This window comes from Syngnathus leptorhynchus, chromosome 11 (genome assembly GCF_054491065.1).
Source record: "Syngnathus leptorhynchus isolate UIUO chromosome 11, UIUO_Slep, whole genome shotgun sequence".
Lineage (NCBI taxonomy): Eukaryota > Metazoa > Chordata > Actinopteri > Syngnathiformes > Syngnathidae > Syngnathus > Syngnathus leptorhynchus.
The window spans coordinates 11917289-11934208 of record NC_141205.1 but is presented as its reverse complement, the minus strand read 5'-3'; the positions used below and the strand labels follow the sequence as shown (position 1 = coordinate 11934208).

Here is a 16920-nt window from a genome sequence, read left to right as displayed (position 1 = left end):
TAAATATTTTTGAAGCGGGGAGCCAACCTCATTTTAGTGGAAAACGCGAATTACTAGTTTCATTGGGTTCGAATTATTTGTTCTTCAACACAGCGGCTCGGTGGGGAGCACGTCCGCCCGCCTCACAGTTGGGAGGATGCCGGTTCGATTCCACCGCCGACCCTCCCTGTGTGGAGTTTGCATTTTCTCCCTGAGCCCGCGTGGGATTTCTCCGGGAACTCCGGTTTCCCAAAAATCAATCCAAACGGGTGGAGTTAGAGTTTATTTTCCTCTTTAAAAAGCATTATTTTGTGTGTTAAATGACAACTTGAGACATTGAGGCATATATGTACACGACAAGATCATGGCATGAGTTAAGTGGCCAATGGTCAACAAGAACAAAACAAAAACTCCCAACAAAGTGTCTCACATGCTCATCAGTAAACGTTTTCTTCTATTTGTGTATGTCCAGAAACTTGCATTGTTTGTCATTAATCATCATCACGTCTTACTCGCTTAAAAGTATGTGTGTGTGTGTGTGTGTTAGTTATTTTATTTGTTTTGTCAATGGTGTCTCAAAATCAGTGTTTCCCAATCCCATATTGGGCCAAGGCACGTATTTCACAATGGAAACAAAATCTCATGGATGACCATTTCACAGATAGGAAGGAACCACGTTAATCATGTGATTCTGCCAGACTTGGGAGGCTCTGCTTTCAGTTGCAGATTTTAATGGTGAGTTTGTCTGGAACACACATTCGCCAGTTCGGGAGCAAACACCCCAAGAACAAAAATTGCTAAGTAATAAAGGCCCCCCCCTCCCACATACACGCACACCATGTCCCAACAATCTATACTGTAATGTAATTGCCTCTAGATACCACAAGATGGCGTTAATGTTACTTTTAAGTAAATCACTTCAACTCATTTCAACAAACATAACATCCTTACCCCCGAGGAGGACTGCGAGTTCAAATAAAAATCTCCCAATAAGTGAATGCTGAACTACAAACATGTGAGGGCTTCTTTAACGCAGTGAAAAAACTTTTGTTTGGCAGTAGGCTGCAAAATTTGTCACGTAAAATATGTGCCGTGGCTCAAACGCTGACATGAATTCAGCCTCAAAAGTGCAACATAATAACCGGCTGCTTTTAAAAATGTGCAGAATGCCAACATGCTTGGAAGGACTCACCTGTGGACAAAATTATTCGGAGAAGAGAGAGGAATCGAGAAGGTTGGCTATCTATAGTTGCACGAGTTTAAAAAAAAGGCTTCTTTTTAAAACGTCGATAAAAACAAAAAGAGTCTGTGATGAACTGGTTTTTCATCATCCCCAGGCAGCCAGGACGGGTGGGTTTTGGTTCCTGAGCGTGGGACGGATGGGAGGAGGCTTCGTACCCATTTTTAGCCGTGTGGCTAGGCATCGGACTCGTCCTTCTTCTGGCCCTCCTCCCCGCCGGCACGGCTGTCCTCCGATTGGTTGTTGCTCAGTACCACAAAGTTTCCGTCTGCCCCTGCCGAGTTGGCGGGACGGCTGGAGGCGGCGATGAGGCGGCTTTGTTCCTCCAGATCCTGGATGATGCCACCAAAAGTTTCGTTGTATAATTGCATGCATGTAACTTGTGCAGGTGGCCACCTCTGACATCAGGAATTTTTCTATTCTGCTTATTTCCGTGTTAGTCTTCTACGTTGTCTAGGAAAAGTTTTTTTTTTTGCCTAGTCCAATCAGATTTCATTTTGAGTCGCAAAAGAGTACTGAGGGTTCGATCTGGTAAAAAAGGCAGAAGAGGAAGTCACCTTCTCTATCTGTCTTTGCTTGCTGAGTTCCTCCTGCTGCTTCTGTTTGGCTTTGTCCTGCTCCTTGCGGTTCTCGGCTGCCTTGTGGTCCTACGACGTGACACCGGTCGGTCAAAAATGCACATTTTGAGTCCGTATAATTTCATTTAAAGGGTAAAGACTAACCAGCGCAGAATGAAGGGCAATCTGCTTAGCCAGCCCGATGCTGTCGCAGATCTGAAAGAAAAGAAGTAGCAATGAAGTGACGATATTTGATGTGAACGAATTTTCAGGTCAAATGTTTATTTATTCATTGTAAAGGTCAACCTTTTCGCCGTCGTCGTTGGACTCCAAGATATAGCAGATGGCTCGTCCGTCGGCGTGCCCGCTGACCGAGTACAAAATAAATCCAAACAGTCGCTTGTTGTCCTGATGGGACGAAGACTGCAGCACGCTGGACAAAGGGAACTGATGGGGGGGGAAAAAACATGCAAAAACATTCAGTTGACTGCAGAGGCCTACGTGTGACGTGGGGCAGTGCCGACCTACCCTGAGTCGCGTTACTTGTGTCTGCGGGTCGATGAGCCTGCAGAGAAAAAGAAGCTAGTTTTCGCCCAAAAGTTCTACACACAATACAAATGAATGTGAAAAAGACTTTGACACTTTTATTTGACGAGAGAGAGATGAGGTTCTTACTTGAGGCAGTCGCAGGTGACCAGCAGGTGTGACTCGGTCATCCTGAAGATGTTGTGAATGGCGCGCGCTGCCAGGATCTGCCTCATGGTTTCGGGGATGACATCCGGCGACTCGGCGCTCTTCACCTCCATGGAGCCCAGGAAGCGGACGATGAAGAGCTGGTGTAAGATAGAGTCTGGAACGCCCCAAAATACAGTAGGTAGATGAAATATGAAGACTTGTAGCTCATCCCCAGGCCACAGGGGGGTCAATAATAAGCTCTCCGAGAGCGTAGCGTACCTTCGCTGTCCTCCGCTGCCTTGTCGCCCGACTCGCCGAATGGATTACTTCTCCTGTGCGGATGCACGCGCAACTATTATCATATAAATATAATCATGCTGATTGAATTACATTGATGTAAAAGAAATTCACTAACTGCTCAAATGATATTTATGATTAGGTTTTAACAATTGAATGAAAGTAATTGTCCAACTTTTAAAAAATAACGGATTGGTTTAAATGTGTTGAAATGAATGTAGAATGTTTTAAAAAGTTACAATAAAAACTAAAGATCACAAATTTGTCACCCACTAATCTAAATGTCTATTCTGTTGTACTTCATATTTTCATGATAGAACCACAATATCTATATTTTTGTGTCTGCAAAGCGCTACCTTCCAGCCTGTGACGCCGTCTTGCCGTGTGTGGCGTTTTCCTCGCTGACGGGGGAAATGATGTCAAACTGGATCGGCGTTCCCGGGGCAACCAGAGCGTCCAAGGACAGGACGGAGAGGGCAGGCGATGGCTCCGAGCCCATGGAGCTGATGCTGCCGGTTCGACCCACGTGGCTCTTGCTGCCGTGATGCGAGTATGTTTCCACGCGTGGAACACGTACGCTCTGGCACACATTAAAAGCACGCTACTAACCTGGCAGGCCGCATGCTGTCGTGTCTCTGCTGGAAGGACGGTGATGGCGTCACCGCCTCGATAGCTGATTGATTGACTCTGGCCGCCAATTCCTGTCGGTGCAATGCGACATCGCTTGAGAACACGCTTGTGAATGAAGGAGTCATGACACGCACGCACGCACGCACACAGACTCCCCACACCTCTGCGTTTTCGCTCAGGTAGATGCGTCTGGAGATGTTGTTGATGGTGGCGATCCACTGGTGAGAGACGCGGTGAGAGAGGATCCATCGACCACAAGCGGAGGCTCGGACTCCCTCTTACCTCCTCGCAGTCCTTCCTGCTCTCGGCCTGCAGCGTCACCACTCTGAGCGCGCGACACAAATCAAGAAACTGTACTTTGGACTCCATCAGAAGGAACGTGATGAATGATGCTAAAAGAAGGCTAAGGAGCGGCGGGCGGCGCCTTACTTCTTGCCGTCGAAGGACGTGATCTGGAAGCAGAAGCGGCGGTCGTCGCTGTCCACCGCCATGACGGAGGCGTTGTCCAGGTCGGTGACCAAGCCGCCTGCCACTTCGGCACGGCCCTGCTGCATCAGGTTGCCCCCCTGCGTGAAGAAGTACTGGCGCTCCCACGACGTTGACACCAGGCCCGTCTTGCTGCGGGCGGGGAGCGCGGCTCGACTAGACTTGCCATTCATTCGACTGGCCGACAATTAACACTTCAAATAAAACCCGCCGTTTGCAATTTGTGATTCCAATCGATTTTGCCCTTTTCCTTCAAGAAAAACACAACAGTGTGAAATGATTCCGTTCACGTTGTTTGACTCGAGAGCTCTGAAAAGTCCGAGACATCGCTCATTTTGCTCATTTGAAAAGTAGCTCCATGGCCATGCTGTTGGTGTCAGCAGTGGACATCAACGGGGTTGTGCTATCAACAATGGAATAGACTTAATTAAAAAAAAAAAAGATATGAACCCGACTGACTGGCTCAAAAGTGCTTCGTGGGCCAGCACTGCAGCGTGTCCCTTTTTGGAGTGTACTTACCTGCGAATGTAGAGGTAGCCCTGCTTCTGGGTGAGGTTGCGACACACGGGCGACTGCAGCGGGTCCGGGTCGCAAGGCGCGTACAGCGGGTCACATGACCTCTCCATCTGCTCGATGGTCTGCTGCATGCGGCCCGCCTCCTCCTCCATCTCCCGACGCACGCTGATGCAAGCGCGCAGTTCAACTTCCCCTCACTGACATATTTTGCGTCGGATATTTGCGTCATCTTACTTCTGGACGCTGGTCCCAATGGTAGCTAAGAATTCCTCCCACTGCTGGCTGAGGTTTTCCGAGCCCAGATGAAAGAAGCTGATCTGCGGATGAAGAAGAGAAGCTAATGCTGAAACGGAAGCATTCCGATGCGCTCATGTTGCAACGCTCCCTCCCCACTTGGGCCTGCATGTATCCCAGCAGCGGCTCCAGCAGCGCCGTCTTCTTCTTGTACTGCAGCGTGTTGAGCGAGCAGAAGTAGTGCATCATGGTCTGGTGCTGCTTCTTGCGCGACGTGTACACGTCCTCCACCGCCTCGGCACGCATCTGCCGCGCACGGCGCCCGCCGTGTCAGTTTCCTCAGGCTTGCGATTGCGACGCGTCTTGACAGGCGGCTCACCTTGTCATTGTCCTTCCTCTTGGACAGGCGGCTGTATCTGTTGACGGCCGTGTCGTGATCTGAAATAAATATGTTCTTTTCATTTTTTTTGCTCATATTTGAGGATACTGGTTGAGTGTTTTTGTCTGCTTCCAAAAATTCGAAATGTTCTAAATTCGAATCTGAAAAATTCTAAACGTACCATCACTGGATATTTGGAAGACTTCCTTCAGAGTTAGGATCTCTGCAGGCACAGATAAGTGACGTTTTATGTCTCAAAGTGAAATGATGTATATCTAACATCCAAATACCCTTGAGGTCTCGCTCTTTGAACTGCGTAATGGGGAACATCATGGCATCGGCCAGCTGTGTCGACAAGACGGCGTGACAGGAGCTCAGCTGGCCAAATAAAAAAAAGAAAAGAAAACAAAAGAAGAGGCTTGAGCACATGGTCAAGAGGAAGAGACTGAAGATGTGGCTGGCATATGCTCACCTCGTCGATGACTTTGGCAAACTGCTGCAGGGTGGAACTCATTACTTCATCGTCACGCCCTAAAGGAAAACACTGCAAATGCCAAACTGGGTTATCGCTCATAGGTAAAGAAAAAATCTGCCACATGATGCTTCACCAAGACAATATGACCTGATCTCGGCCAGGATGATGACGGTGATCGTATGACTATCGCTGAAAAGGTGTGTTTTAATGCTTTCATAAGACACCCAAAATGCCTTGTCATGAAACAATGACAAAAAAAAAAAAACATTAATATGAAAGATCCGAACCTGTTTGTCGTATTCTTTCAGCAGTCTGGAGGTAAGATGTGTTGCAGCACTCAGCTCATTCTGAGAAGGAAAAAAAACATCACATGCACAAATCACCAAAGACATCCATAATCAATTGTTCCTTTTGTACCTGTCAATGGCGCTCACGCGTGTGTGTGTACACGCACACACACACGTACACACAAGTACACACAGACACATGTACACACACACCTGGGCATCATAGATCCTGTGCATGGCCTTATAAAGCTTGGAGCAGTAGCTAGACATGGCTGCTGTGTCCTCTTCAAACACTCCGAGAAGAGAGCGTGTCTGAAATATCAAATAATATTTCATTGAAAAATACGATACAAGACAACTTCATTTTGTCACACACTTTACAACAACTGCAGCTGTAACAAAGTTACATGTAGCAACGGTGCAACCACAAAAACAGTACATTGAAACACAATCAAAATTCAGATTTGCCCTACTAGTGTGCAGGAATGTGATAGAGCTGGAAAAAAAAGTCCCCAAAACTGGTGAGACACCGACATTCTACCAGTGGTGTTTTACTAGTAAGGACAAAGAGATTCTAGTGCATGGACCTCAGCCTGGACACTGAAAAAATGTATCCAACTAACGGCTTTCCAAAACCAGGACTGATTTGTGAGCAGTAAAAGGAAGTGTGACGTCACAGCAAAGGTCGCCGTCTTCGCCTTCTATGAAAAACCACCACCACAAATTGTGCATTCACTTAAAGACATCAAGATGACAGGCAGGAGCTAGCCAGACAGCTACGAAAGTAATTAAACGCAAATATGGCTTGCAGCCCCCAAAAAAGGAGACCCTCCCTTGATGGAAAATATCCATCAGCTGATATGCCATCTGGGCTGACTTCGCTTCAGCCTTCCGTCTCACAACGCCAGGCAGCTCTTAGTTAGCATGTGGCTAGGCTGTTGACAAACACTGCTGTTAGCATAGCAGCTCGCGGCTAGCGTTAGCGTATAAATGAAAAGCAGTTCACAAGTCCTTAACCTGCGGGCTGTCCTCCAGCGTCTCTTCAAGAGGCAACTTCTCTATTCCGGGCATGGTTGCTGCTTGATGATAGATGACAGTTGACGAAAGAAATGACAATCACAAATTGGCCCGTCAACTCCCACTTTGAAGATTTTTTATTTTGGGCAACCCGGAATCCACTACAACAGCCAGAAACAACTCCGCCTTGTCTCTTGGATTCTGATTAGACGATGAAAACGTCCAAACCTTTCATTGGACATAGAAAAACGTCCAAGTTTTTCATTGGCTCTTTTTTTTTAAAGGAAAAACGTCGCCATTGCGGCTCTGTGCGGGATCGCCCTTGTTGCGTATATCCAGGCGACAAGCGCCAAAATGGCGGCCGCGTTGAACGAAAGTTCAATTGATCTTTTTTTTTTTCAACGTTACAATGTTCCATTAAATGTTATGAATGAATAAAACTGTAAAATTTCCCATGAACTGTGTATAAGTGTTGCCGTTTTTTGTATTTCATGCTTCTTAATAATATCAAAGTAGGATATTACTTTTTCACACTTTTTTTGTAAAGGTGTATATAATGGTTCATTATGGGGTTACAATATTTTTATAAATGTCTAGTCCTTGTTTTTTTACAGCAATAAATCATTATTTGATCCACACAAATCCGTTATTGTTTTGCCCTTGAAAAGAAAACAAAAGCAACATAAAACGTTGACCGAGTGGCTGAATTAACATTTTATTAGAATACGAATAACTCAAGCATAATATTTTTTGGGTCAATAAAAACACATTTAAAATGAACTGTCGACTTTCAAATGAAATGATCATTTCACGTCATTCGTCCACAATATCACACAAGTGGTTCAATGTAGTGGTTGAATCCCTCCCATAGTCATCTGCATCTTTAGCTCATGTGCTATTAGCAAAATAATTATTCGTACATTTTAATTTGTACAAAAAGGTCAAGTCCTCTACTGTTGCATCTTTGTTATGAATAAAAAAGACTGCCTGCTCCATGTATGGATTATGTGAAATAAACTATGGTTATTAATGCAGCTGAAATACTTGAGAATTTTCCAACAAATTTCCCATGAATATTTTCGGGCAATTCACCAGACATTTACCATGAATTCTACAGGAATGGATTCAAACTTTTGCAAAATTTCAACTGATTTTCCAAAGAAAGGTTTCCTGAAACTCTGCATCAGAAGTTCACCAGAAAAATTTGGAAAATTTTTACTAAATTTCCCAGGTAAAGTTTACAGAATTTTGGGAGAATTTTCCTCTTAAAAGCTTCCAGGAATTCATTACAAATGTATTTGTATATATTTTTTAGCAACAGCCAGAAATTTTCAGACACTTTCTATGAAAAGACATTCAGCTGGAATATTTTGCCAAATTCCCCAGAGTTTCCATAAATTGCCTGCCAATTTTTCACAAGAGTATTACATGAGATAAAATAATAAGATAAAATGATAAAATTATTAATATAGTCAAGCAATTATGTTTTACTGTCCTTTCCAGAATTGTACAAAAAGTATGAAATGTTAAAAGTGAAATTAAATAAAAACAATGCTGATAAAATGGTAGAAGTAAAAAAATACAAATAACCCATAATGCTGTTAAATGGTAGTCGAAATAAGAAATATTTTTTGTTGTTGACAAATCGAGTGTGAATGAAATTTATGGAGACTTCCTGAGAGATTTTAAAGGCATTTACAGGGGAAATAAAACAATGTCATCGTTATCTTCGTGAGCATAAATTAAGGCCATGTCATCAGTTTGGACACATTCAAAGGATCATTTAGAGATGGAAAACCTTTCCACCAAATATCCTGTGCTTGAAATGCTTCCGGCAACATTTCCAACAGTGACTTTCCCAAGCTAGAAACATTCTATCATTTTAATTTTCAGAAATGTTCTGCTAATTTTGTTGAGAACACAACAGGCACACAATGAACGCATTTAAAACAGATGTGCCGATTTGACCATGGAAAGTTTCCAGAAAGTCTCTGACATATTTTCTATGTGTTTCCTGGCATTTCCCGGAATATCAGAAGATTTTTGGAAACATTCTCTGTCAATTGCCAGAAATTCTCCAGAATTGATCTTGGAAATTTTTCAGGAATTCCAGTCAATTCCTATGGAAAGATTCTGTCAGGTCAACGGAATCTTTTGCGTGATCAGTGGAAAGTTCCCGACATTTTTATGCCATGGTTACTGTGTACTAATTCAAGATTGATACATTGATTTCAAGTGAAATGTTCCATCAAAATTTGCTGTGTGACATAGAACTGACAAAAACGGTGACTTAAAGTAGGATCCTGGTGCGGTCATGTGACAAGGATGCGGAAGCCTGATTGGCTGATGTGAAAACGAGCGTGTCGCTGGTGTTGCATTATTGCTGTGTTGTTGGTGTGGCTTTGAGAAGAAAAAAAGAAAATCTAAAAAATACTGTTGTAGATAATCTCTCAAATTTGGTGAGGTTTCATTTTTTGGGGCAAAAGATGCAGACGCCCGATTAGCCACTGCAGAAGCGAGTGCGTCGCTGGCTGGTGTAAAATTGTTGTGCTGTTTACTGGATGTTAGTTCAGTTGAAAAATGAAAAGCACCACCATTGTTGCTTGAATACTAGTGTCTGTTTTCTTTTGTTTTACGTACACAATGTTAAGAAGTGCACTTTGAAAGGCAGTCTTTAAAAATGATTAAAAGCCTTTTCAATTTGTGGACAAAAATCCCTCCAGACATTTGGAAATGATGAGAAAACACTGAGCGTTCTTCATGTGGTAGGTGGCCATGTCTTTTTTTTTTTTTTCTTGGGTCAAAGTTCAGGGTGTGGTGGGTTTGTGGAGGATACCCTGGAGGTCTTCGGGCAAGGCCAGGATGATGCCGTCGATGTGAGCTCGCAGTTTGGCCAGTGTGCCGGCACCCACGGGTAGACGCTCTTTCTCGGCTTGACTCTGTGGAGGAAAAACGACAACCCAAAACTCCACACGAGTCAGTGTTTGTTTCGGGGACCTTTTCTCGCGATACCATTTTTTTCAACTTGCCAGTTTGTCCTTCAACTTGAGGACCAGATCCACCGTCTCCACCTCCGAGTGCCTCTGGACTCGTTGCTGCAGGTCCTAACATAGAGAAAACATGAAAAAAAACTCTGCAATATTGGACGGGGAAATGCTTCACCCCGAGACGTAAACAATTGGAGAACTCCAGCTCTATGAGACCTGAATAAGCTTTCTCCATCCTCCTTATCCACCCCCGCGGGGCTCACCTCCTCACAGAGCGCTTCCAGGTGCAGGGCCTCCAGTTTATGTGTCATCTCCTTTCTCCTGTTGCGGAACCAGCCGTCAAAGTTGGGAGATTTCAGGAAGTGTCTGGAGAACAATGTGGGGAAATTGTGAGGAACATGTCGAGAACAAGTCAGGACCGCCTGGACGGGCACAGGTGAGTGGTCGTACCTGTACAGTCCGATCCAGTCTCCCTTGAGTCTGGAGGTGAGCTGCGGGCCGGCCTTTTCCAGTGTTTTCATGAAGTCCTGCTGGACAAACGGCCGCAGCAGAGGTGGACTCTTCCAGGGGCTGATGGACTTCTGCAGAGGCATCAGGCTGGCCACGTAGCGCTCCTGCTCGCCGGGCAAACAACCATTTTCAGCGGGGCGATCTCACTCGTGACTGCCGATTAGCGATATCGGCATTTACCAAGGGGATGATGAAGCTCTGCGTCAGCTCCAGAAAGTAGCGCCGCAGAATTGCATTCTGAGCCGCCGAAGGTCTCTTCTGTTGGACACCCTGACCCCCCCCCAAATAAATCATCTTTATAACAGGTTTGGGGCACATGTGGCATCTTTAATTTACCTTCTGAAGCTGCTTGATGATTTCCTCATCTTTGTTGAGATACGGCTTATACGCCGTATACACACCTGGAAAACACACACACAGTGAGTCCACTAACTTGGGTGAGTCACATGAGTCAACTGAATCGATCAAGTTCCAAGTGATTCTAAAAAGTCTGATGAGCAGAGTCCAAGAATCAGCCTATCTCATCTTTGAAGGAACGGATTTTTCCCAAAGTGACCAGCTCGAGTTAACCTTTCCTCCCCAATTTTGTCAAGACGGAGAAGACAAAGAGATTTACCGGGTTTGGAGTCGAGAGTTTTCAGATTCTTCAGTTTCTTCACTTTCATCTGCTTGGCCATCTCGCCTGTGCGGGGATTAGTTTTTTATTTTTTTTAAATACGCTGGAGTTAAGCACCATCTGATTAAGATTGGGATCGGGTGTCTAATCACCTGCTTGCTTCATGTCGCCAATCCGGATGATGTGAGGCCAGTGCTGTAGAGTCTTGGCAAAGAAGGGGTTGGTCACTCCCAGGATGACTGAGGGTCTACGGGCAGATTTCAAATGGCATCACCGTGGCTCGGCAATCGCTGACACGCACTGAATTGCTTACGTGAGCACATTCCTCAAAGTATGTAAGTAGAAATAAACAGGGATCGATTTCTTGATTTGATGTGTGTGTGTGACACATTTCGACTCACGGCGCCTGCGTCCTGGTGGTGTACTCCTTGAACTCGCTGTCGTGGATGGTGAAGTAGGGCCGGAAGTCGCTACAGTAGCGTAGAGGAGACACGCAGCTGCACGCAACACAATACAATGTGGACTTGACTTTCATCCGAGTCATTTTGTATCACTTAGACCCTTTTTGTAACATTTGGAGCATTCCTTCTTTGTCTGCCATGATCCGAACTAATGTTGCCGCATCTTTAGCTATATGTCGTTATTTTGCTCACTCTCACAGTTTTTTCCCAAAGTGTTTGAGGAAAGGAATGGAACAGCACGAATGGAATTTGGGAACCACCTGACCAGCGCCAGCACGGTGTCAGACGACTCGGCGGGAGAGGGCGCCATGACAACAAGCGCCTCCCCCAGCAAGACCAACTCCCACAGCATCTGGATGTGGAAGAAGACCGGAAAGAAACATCTGCGCAGACACAAAGCCAAGCGTTACATTTGACTTGACGAGCACAAACCTGCACGAGAGTGGGACGAAAACCAAAACTAATATCACCAGACAACATTCGTGGGACCGGAGGGCTCACCTGAAGAGGTCCACCTCGTGGATGGTGGGCAGGACAATGGACACCAGACTGTCACTCTGCACAATAAGAAATCATTGGAGGAGAGACTTTATGGCTGCGCCTGTGAGTGTCGTCACCTGCGTGGACTGCACCAGTTGTGACGTTCCCGGTTTGTCGTAGCAGGTGGGGATGCGCACCTGCGGCGGCACATGTCAAAAACACTCCATCGTGGTTTCTGGGTTGACCCTTGCGCCGCCGCGCTTACCTTGATGACCACGCCCATGATGGGCAGCGTGAGAATTCTCCCTGGATGCGGCGTGGGCCAGCGATCCATATCGTTACAAGCTGTGAGGCAAAAATTCTACGTGTGGGCGGGTTTAATCGTCGACTAGTTTGGACTTTTGCAAGCGTGTCAGAAAAATGCAAAATGTGGGAGTCGAGCCCCTACCCGCCTCCAGACACGGTTCCTGCTTCTCAAAGTATTCCGGAGCCATGATCTTGAGGAGCGAGTGGAAGAAGGTCACGTAGGGAAGCTTACTGATCAGGACCAGAGACTGCAGCACAACAAGTGTGATGTTTGATGAGCACAAGGACAGTCGTTCGAGAATTATACGCGTGTGTGCATGTGGCTTGCATTCACCTTCTGGAAGTAGCCTCTCTTTAGAGACTTGTCCCGCACTTGCCGAAAATACACATAACCATAATAATGGCCCTGCTCCCTCTGTGAACACACGTATACAACTTATAAGGTAACTGGAACTTTTGAAGGTTTGCCTGCAAATAATTGGATCGCCAGCTGTGAAATGAAACAAATAAAACGACGTGTTATTTTTGCCTATGTATGAAAATGTGTCTGCAGCAACCCCTCATGGAATTTTCTAACACTGTGATGTCACAATTTGGCAAATTCACATCATTTCTACACACGACAAACCTAATTTGTCATCTCACAGCATAGATCAATCATCACGGCCATAAGATCGTCGTCAATGAACCGACAGCCCTCGCTCTCTGTAAAAACGATTCAAAAAGCGGAAATCTGCAAAATAGTGGGAAAACAAACCGCAACCTGCAACGGATGAGGGTTTGCTATACTTATTTTGGTGGCATTTAGAAAGTGAAGTCGTTTCTTAGGTTGTACTTAAGGGTATGTCCATGCGTGCGTGTGTGTGTGGCAACCTTGAGGCAGGGCGGCGCATCCCTGTCACTGGTTTCCAGAAAGCAGCCCAGTGACGACTTCCTGTTGGAGCCTTGACGAAAGCGGAAGCAAAATTGGGTGTCGCCAAGGCAACCTGAAAGCAAGCAGCAGGAGCCCGATGAGGAACTACGGAAGGGGACATGTCAGGGCTGACACCAATGATTATTTTAACAATCCTTGTCAAACCTGGAAATCAGTTTTTAATGAATTGGATTAAAAAGAACCCTTAATTCCAACCCTTAATGCTGAGTGCCAAGCAGAGAGGCAATGGGTCCCATTTTTATAGTCTTTGGTATGACACCACTACTAGGCCACTGAGCTGGTTAGTGAGTGATTAGTACAAAATTTGTTTCAAAGCTCAAACCGAAACCTACCAGAGTTGGAATCCGGGAAGGACAGGTAGCAAATGCTTGTTTTCTAAAAGGTGAGCACAACAATAACTGGGTTTACTTGTTGTCCGAACAGACCAGATCGTACAGTTTAAGGATGCATCGATACCACAACTTTGCACTCGTACTCATGACATTAGTTTGACAGCACAGTGGATTGACGATAATTTCACTCCAAAAAGAGTCATTTTACATGCAAGAAAAGAACCTTCCGCTTACATTTTTTCAAATAGGCATTGGTGTAGCTAACAGAAAATATTGAACAAACAAGGTTATGCAGTTCTTAAAGTTAAGTTGATGTCATTTTTTTCAATTATTTTTTTGCTGGTAAACTTCAACCAAAGTGCGCATGATTGTTCCTCTCTGTGTGCCCTGCGATTGGCTGGCAACCGGTTCAGGGTGTCCCCAGACTACTGCCCGATGACGGCTGGGATAGGCGACCCCCGTGGGGACAAAGCGGTTCAGAAAATGGATGGATGGATGTAGAAGAGGTGTTCTTAATATATATATATATATATATATATATATATAGTTTTTTGAAGTATTTTTATTTTTTATTATTTAGCACACAAAAAATAACACAAATGTCATATGAAGAAAGAAAATAATTCAAAGAAAATAGTCATGCGCAAGGAAGACGAGAAAACCTGCCGGGCTTCTATTTGAAAGTAATTGATAAGTGAGCCAAGTGTTGACTGTTACTGTCATTCACTGTCAACTGTAACGTTTGCTGCTTGTTGCATAGAAAAATAAAAGTATCATTTAAGCTTGGTGGAATTATATTTTTCACATTTTCAAGGTCAATGCAACTCATACTTGTATCGGTCCTCGGTATCGGCAAATACTGTAATCAAAGTACTCGTACTTGTATCGTTTGTTTTTTTTTCTCTCAAAAGTGGTATCAGTGCATCCCTAGTACAAATCTCCAAGTGACCTCCCTCACCTCTTTCTCTGACAGCTTGGAATGATGCGGATAAATCACCTGGAGGACAGATAAACACAGTTCTTACACTCAAATGAAGAACACCAAAATGCAACATTTCAGATATTCAGCAAGGTTATATTTAGCTTTCAAAACAAATTGGAACCCAAAATCCTTTTTGGGTTCTTGCGTAGCGTTTGCAAAGTTTGTGTTCCCAGATTATCAGCTCACTGTTTGCCTAGGGTTCAGAAGAAGCACTAGAAACACTTGGCCCTTGAAATTATTCATGGAATATTACTTGCTTTATACCTCACAGTACAAATATTGCACATGGACAGAATAAGTGTGAGGTAGGGCGCAAGACCCATTTAGACAAAGGAGTACTTGAACCGCGAAATAGTACTGTAGAATAGTTTCAAGACATCGCTAAGGGGTTCTCTGATTACTTGTTTAAAAGTCCAATTTTCATGTTCTTGAGTGATGCTGCCTCATTTCAATGTTTATGATTCCTTGTGATTAAGATTTTTTTGTGTGTGGCCGTTTAGTTGTTTCATGATATTTTGCCAAGTCAAATTTTCCTGTTTTATAAGCACTTGAAATAAGTCATGTTATTTATATTATGACTTTTTATTTTCAATTTTTTTTTAACCCAGTCTGTTAACACGACAACTGGTTCTGATGTAAATAAGCAGTAAGCAAACCATTGCGTGGTTAGTATTTATAGGCCAGGAATTAATCGGAGCCTTGAATTAAAAGCTAATTTTTGGAACCCTTCCCAGCGGACTCCCTCCTCCGATGAGCAACCTGACCTCGGCGGGTCTTTCCTCACCTCCACCGCCTGTCCCAGCTCCAGGTCGAAGCCCACCACGCAAATGCAGTGCAACCAGGCCGAGAAACGGTCCCAATGCAGCAGCACGGTGCTCCCCACGGGATCCTCGTCATCGCCCCCGGGCCCGGCGGGCAGCGGTATCTCCTCGGCTGGGGAGATACTACTGGTGTCATGGTCATCCAGGTCCTCTGATTCCTCCACCGGCTCCCCCAGCTCCTCCGGGCCTTGCAAAGCCATGGCGGCCGGTCCGATGCGGACACGTGGAAGAATGTTGACTGTTTCTTCCACTTATGAAAAGTGATATTTGTGCTGCTTTTCTTGTGGGAATCAACACAAGCCAAACTGCGGTACAGTTAGCGACCTAGCTTAGCCACCCGGGATGCTCAGGTCGAGTCGGGAGTGACGTTTAACTTACGTCATCACGCAAGGACGTACCCGAGTTATGTTCAAGCTACAACATGGAAGCTCGGAAAAGTAAATATCCAGCCATCCGTTTTCGGAACAGCTTGGTCCCCACGGGGGTCGCGGGTGTGCTGGAGCCTATCCCAGCCGTCATCGGGCAGTAGGCGGGGGACACCCTGAACCGGTTGCCAGCCAATCGCAGGGCACACAGAGACAAACAACCATTTGCACTTGGGACAATTTGGAGTGCTCAATCGGCCTACCAAGCATGTTTTGGGGATGTGGGTGGAAACCAGCGTCTCCAGAGTAAACGCATGTGGAGAACATGCAAACTCCACACAGGGAGGGCCGGAGGAGGAACCGAACCCGCACCCTCCTAACTGTGAGGCGGACGTACTACCCAGTGCGGAACCGAGCCGCCGAAAAAGTATCTTGGTAAAAAAAACTGGGCGACCGAGAACTTTGCGGTTTACAAAATAATTTGCAACAAATTATTGTATCATTTTAAAACTATATTAAACTATTGTACAGTCTGTATATACGTATTGTCTGTAGAATTTCATATGTTCATACACACATTTATGAATCTCAAAGCAGATTGTATTGGTAAAGTCTATGGACACATTTAATGTCTCTTATTTGTATATTAAAGTTTACAAAGAAATGTCCACATAAATCCTTAGGTCAACTGCCTTCTATGAGAACTTTGTGACGTGTGGAACATAATGAAGAGCACTGGCTTATCCTTCAATTCGTACAGCGCAACGTTCCCAGGCAGCATTGATTTGCTCTCAGCTTCCAAGATCTCCACAATGTATCACACACATTTCCTGACCTCCGTATAAGCGGAATGTGATACCCACCACCAACCTTGCCCATCACCACTTTCAAACAATGACAGTCTCATAGTGGTCTTTTTTTGGGAATTTATTTAAATTATTCGAGAACAAAATGGGTTTTCTTTTTATTATTATTTTTATTATTATTATTATTATTTTATGCTTCTACTCTTTGATTATGCCAAGTTTATTCACGGGTTCTTGAAATCGATGTATTGGACATGCGAGCATGGATCCCGCCTAATCTCGACGCAAGCGAAATAAAACATGATAGAAATATGATGTACATTCCTTCGAAAATATATACCAAATGTCATTAAAATTCAAACACAACATTAAACATAAACACTCTACGGTGGCCGAGAAGTACGTTTTCAAGTTTGTCTTTCCTCCTCAGTCACCTGTAATATCAAATAGAACGGACAAATACACATTTTATCGAGTATATTTTCAAAAACAAAATGTAATTCATATATAATGCCCTCATTCACACGATTAGTTAAAATACGTGTAGT

At 44.6% G+C, this 16920-nt stretch overlaps 2 protein-coding genes across 3 annotated transcripts; both read right to left on the bottom strand.

Moving 5' to 3' along the window:
* Positions 1 to 247: 247 nt before the first annotated feature.
* Positions 248 to 7021, bottom strand: appl1 (adaptor protein, phosphotyrosine interaction, PH domain and leucine zipper containing 1). 2 transcript variants are annotated; one of them, XM_085924358.1, is made up of 22 exons: positions 6773 to 7021; positions 5969 to 6067; positions 5756 to 5815; positions 5466 to 5537; positions 5284 to 5371; positions 5175 to 5216; positions 4994 to 5052; positions 4774 to 4920; positions 4615 to 4697; positions 4384 to 4545; positions 3808 to 3996; positions 3661 to 3703; positions 3540 to 3596; positions 3358 to 3449; positions 3105 to 3284; positions 2731 to 2783; positions 2452 to 2626; positions 2305 to 2341; positions 2083 to 2223; positions 1942 to 1992; positions 1777 to 1866; positions 248 to 1551 (listed from the first exon to the last, which is right to left on the bottom strand). In XM_085924358.1, the coding sequence occupies exons 1-22, from the start codon at positions 6824 to 6826 to the stop codon at positions 1396 to 1398; spliced, it is 2130 nt and encodes a 709-aa protein (XP_085780484.1). In that variant the 5' UTR covers positions 6827 to 7021; the 3' UTR covers positions 248 to 1395. The 2 variants fall into 2 exon arrangements, with proteins under 2 accessions (XP_085780484.1, XP_085780483.1); XM_085924357.1 differs by lacking the exon at positions 6773 to 7021 and adding an exon at positions 6229 to 6642.
* A 450-nt stretch (positions 7022 to 7471) lies between these two features.
* On the bottom strand, positions 7472 to 15844 carry dennd6a (DENN/MADD domain containing 6A). Its single transcript, XM_085923297.1, has 19 exons — positions 15165 to 15844; positions 14357 to 14395; positions 13399 to 13441; positions 13006 to 13118; positions 12467 to 12547; positions 12275 to 12380; positions 12092 to 12171; positions 11964 to 12023; positions 11848 to 11903; positions 11607 to 11729; positions 11287 to 11382; positions 11038 to 11132; positions 10886 to 10951; positions 10606 to 10670; positions 10450 to 10539; positions 10210 to 10373; positions 10023 to 10125; positions 9802 to 9876; positions 7472 to 9711 (listed from the first exon to the last, which is right to left on the bottom strand). Exons 1-19 carry the CDS (start codon positions 15399 to 15401, stop codon positions 9580 to 9582), a joined length of 1824 nt encoding a protein of 607 aa, XP_085779423.1. The 5' UTR covers positions 15402 to 15844; the 3' UTR covers positions 7472 to 9579.
* Positions 15845 to 16920: the final 1076 nt, after the last annotated feature.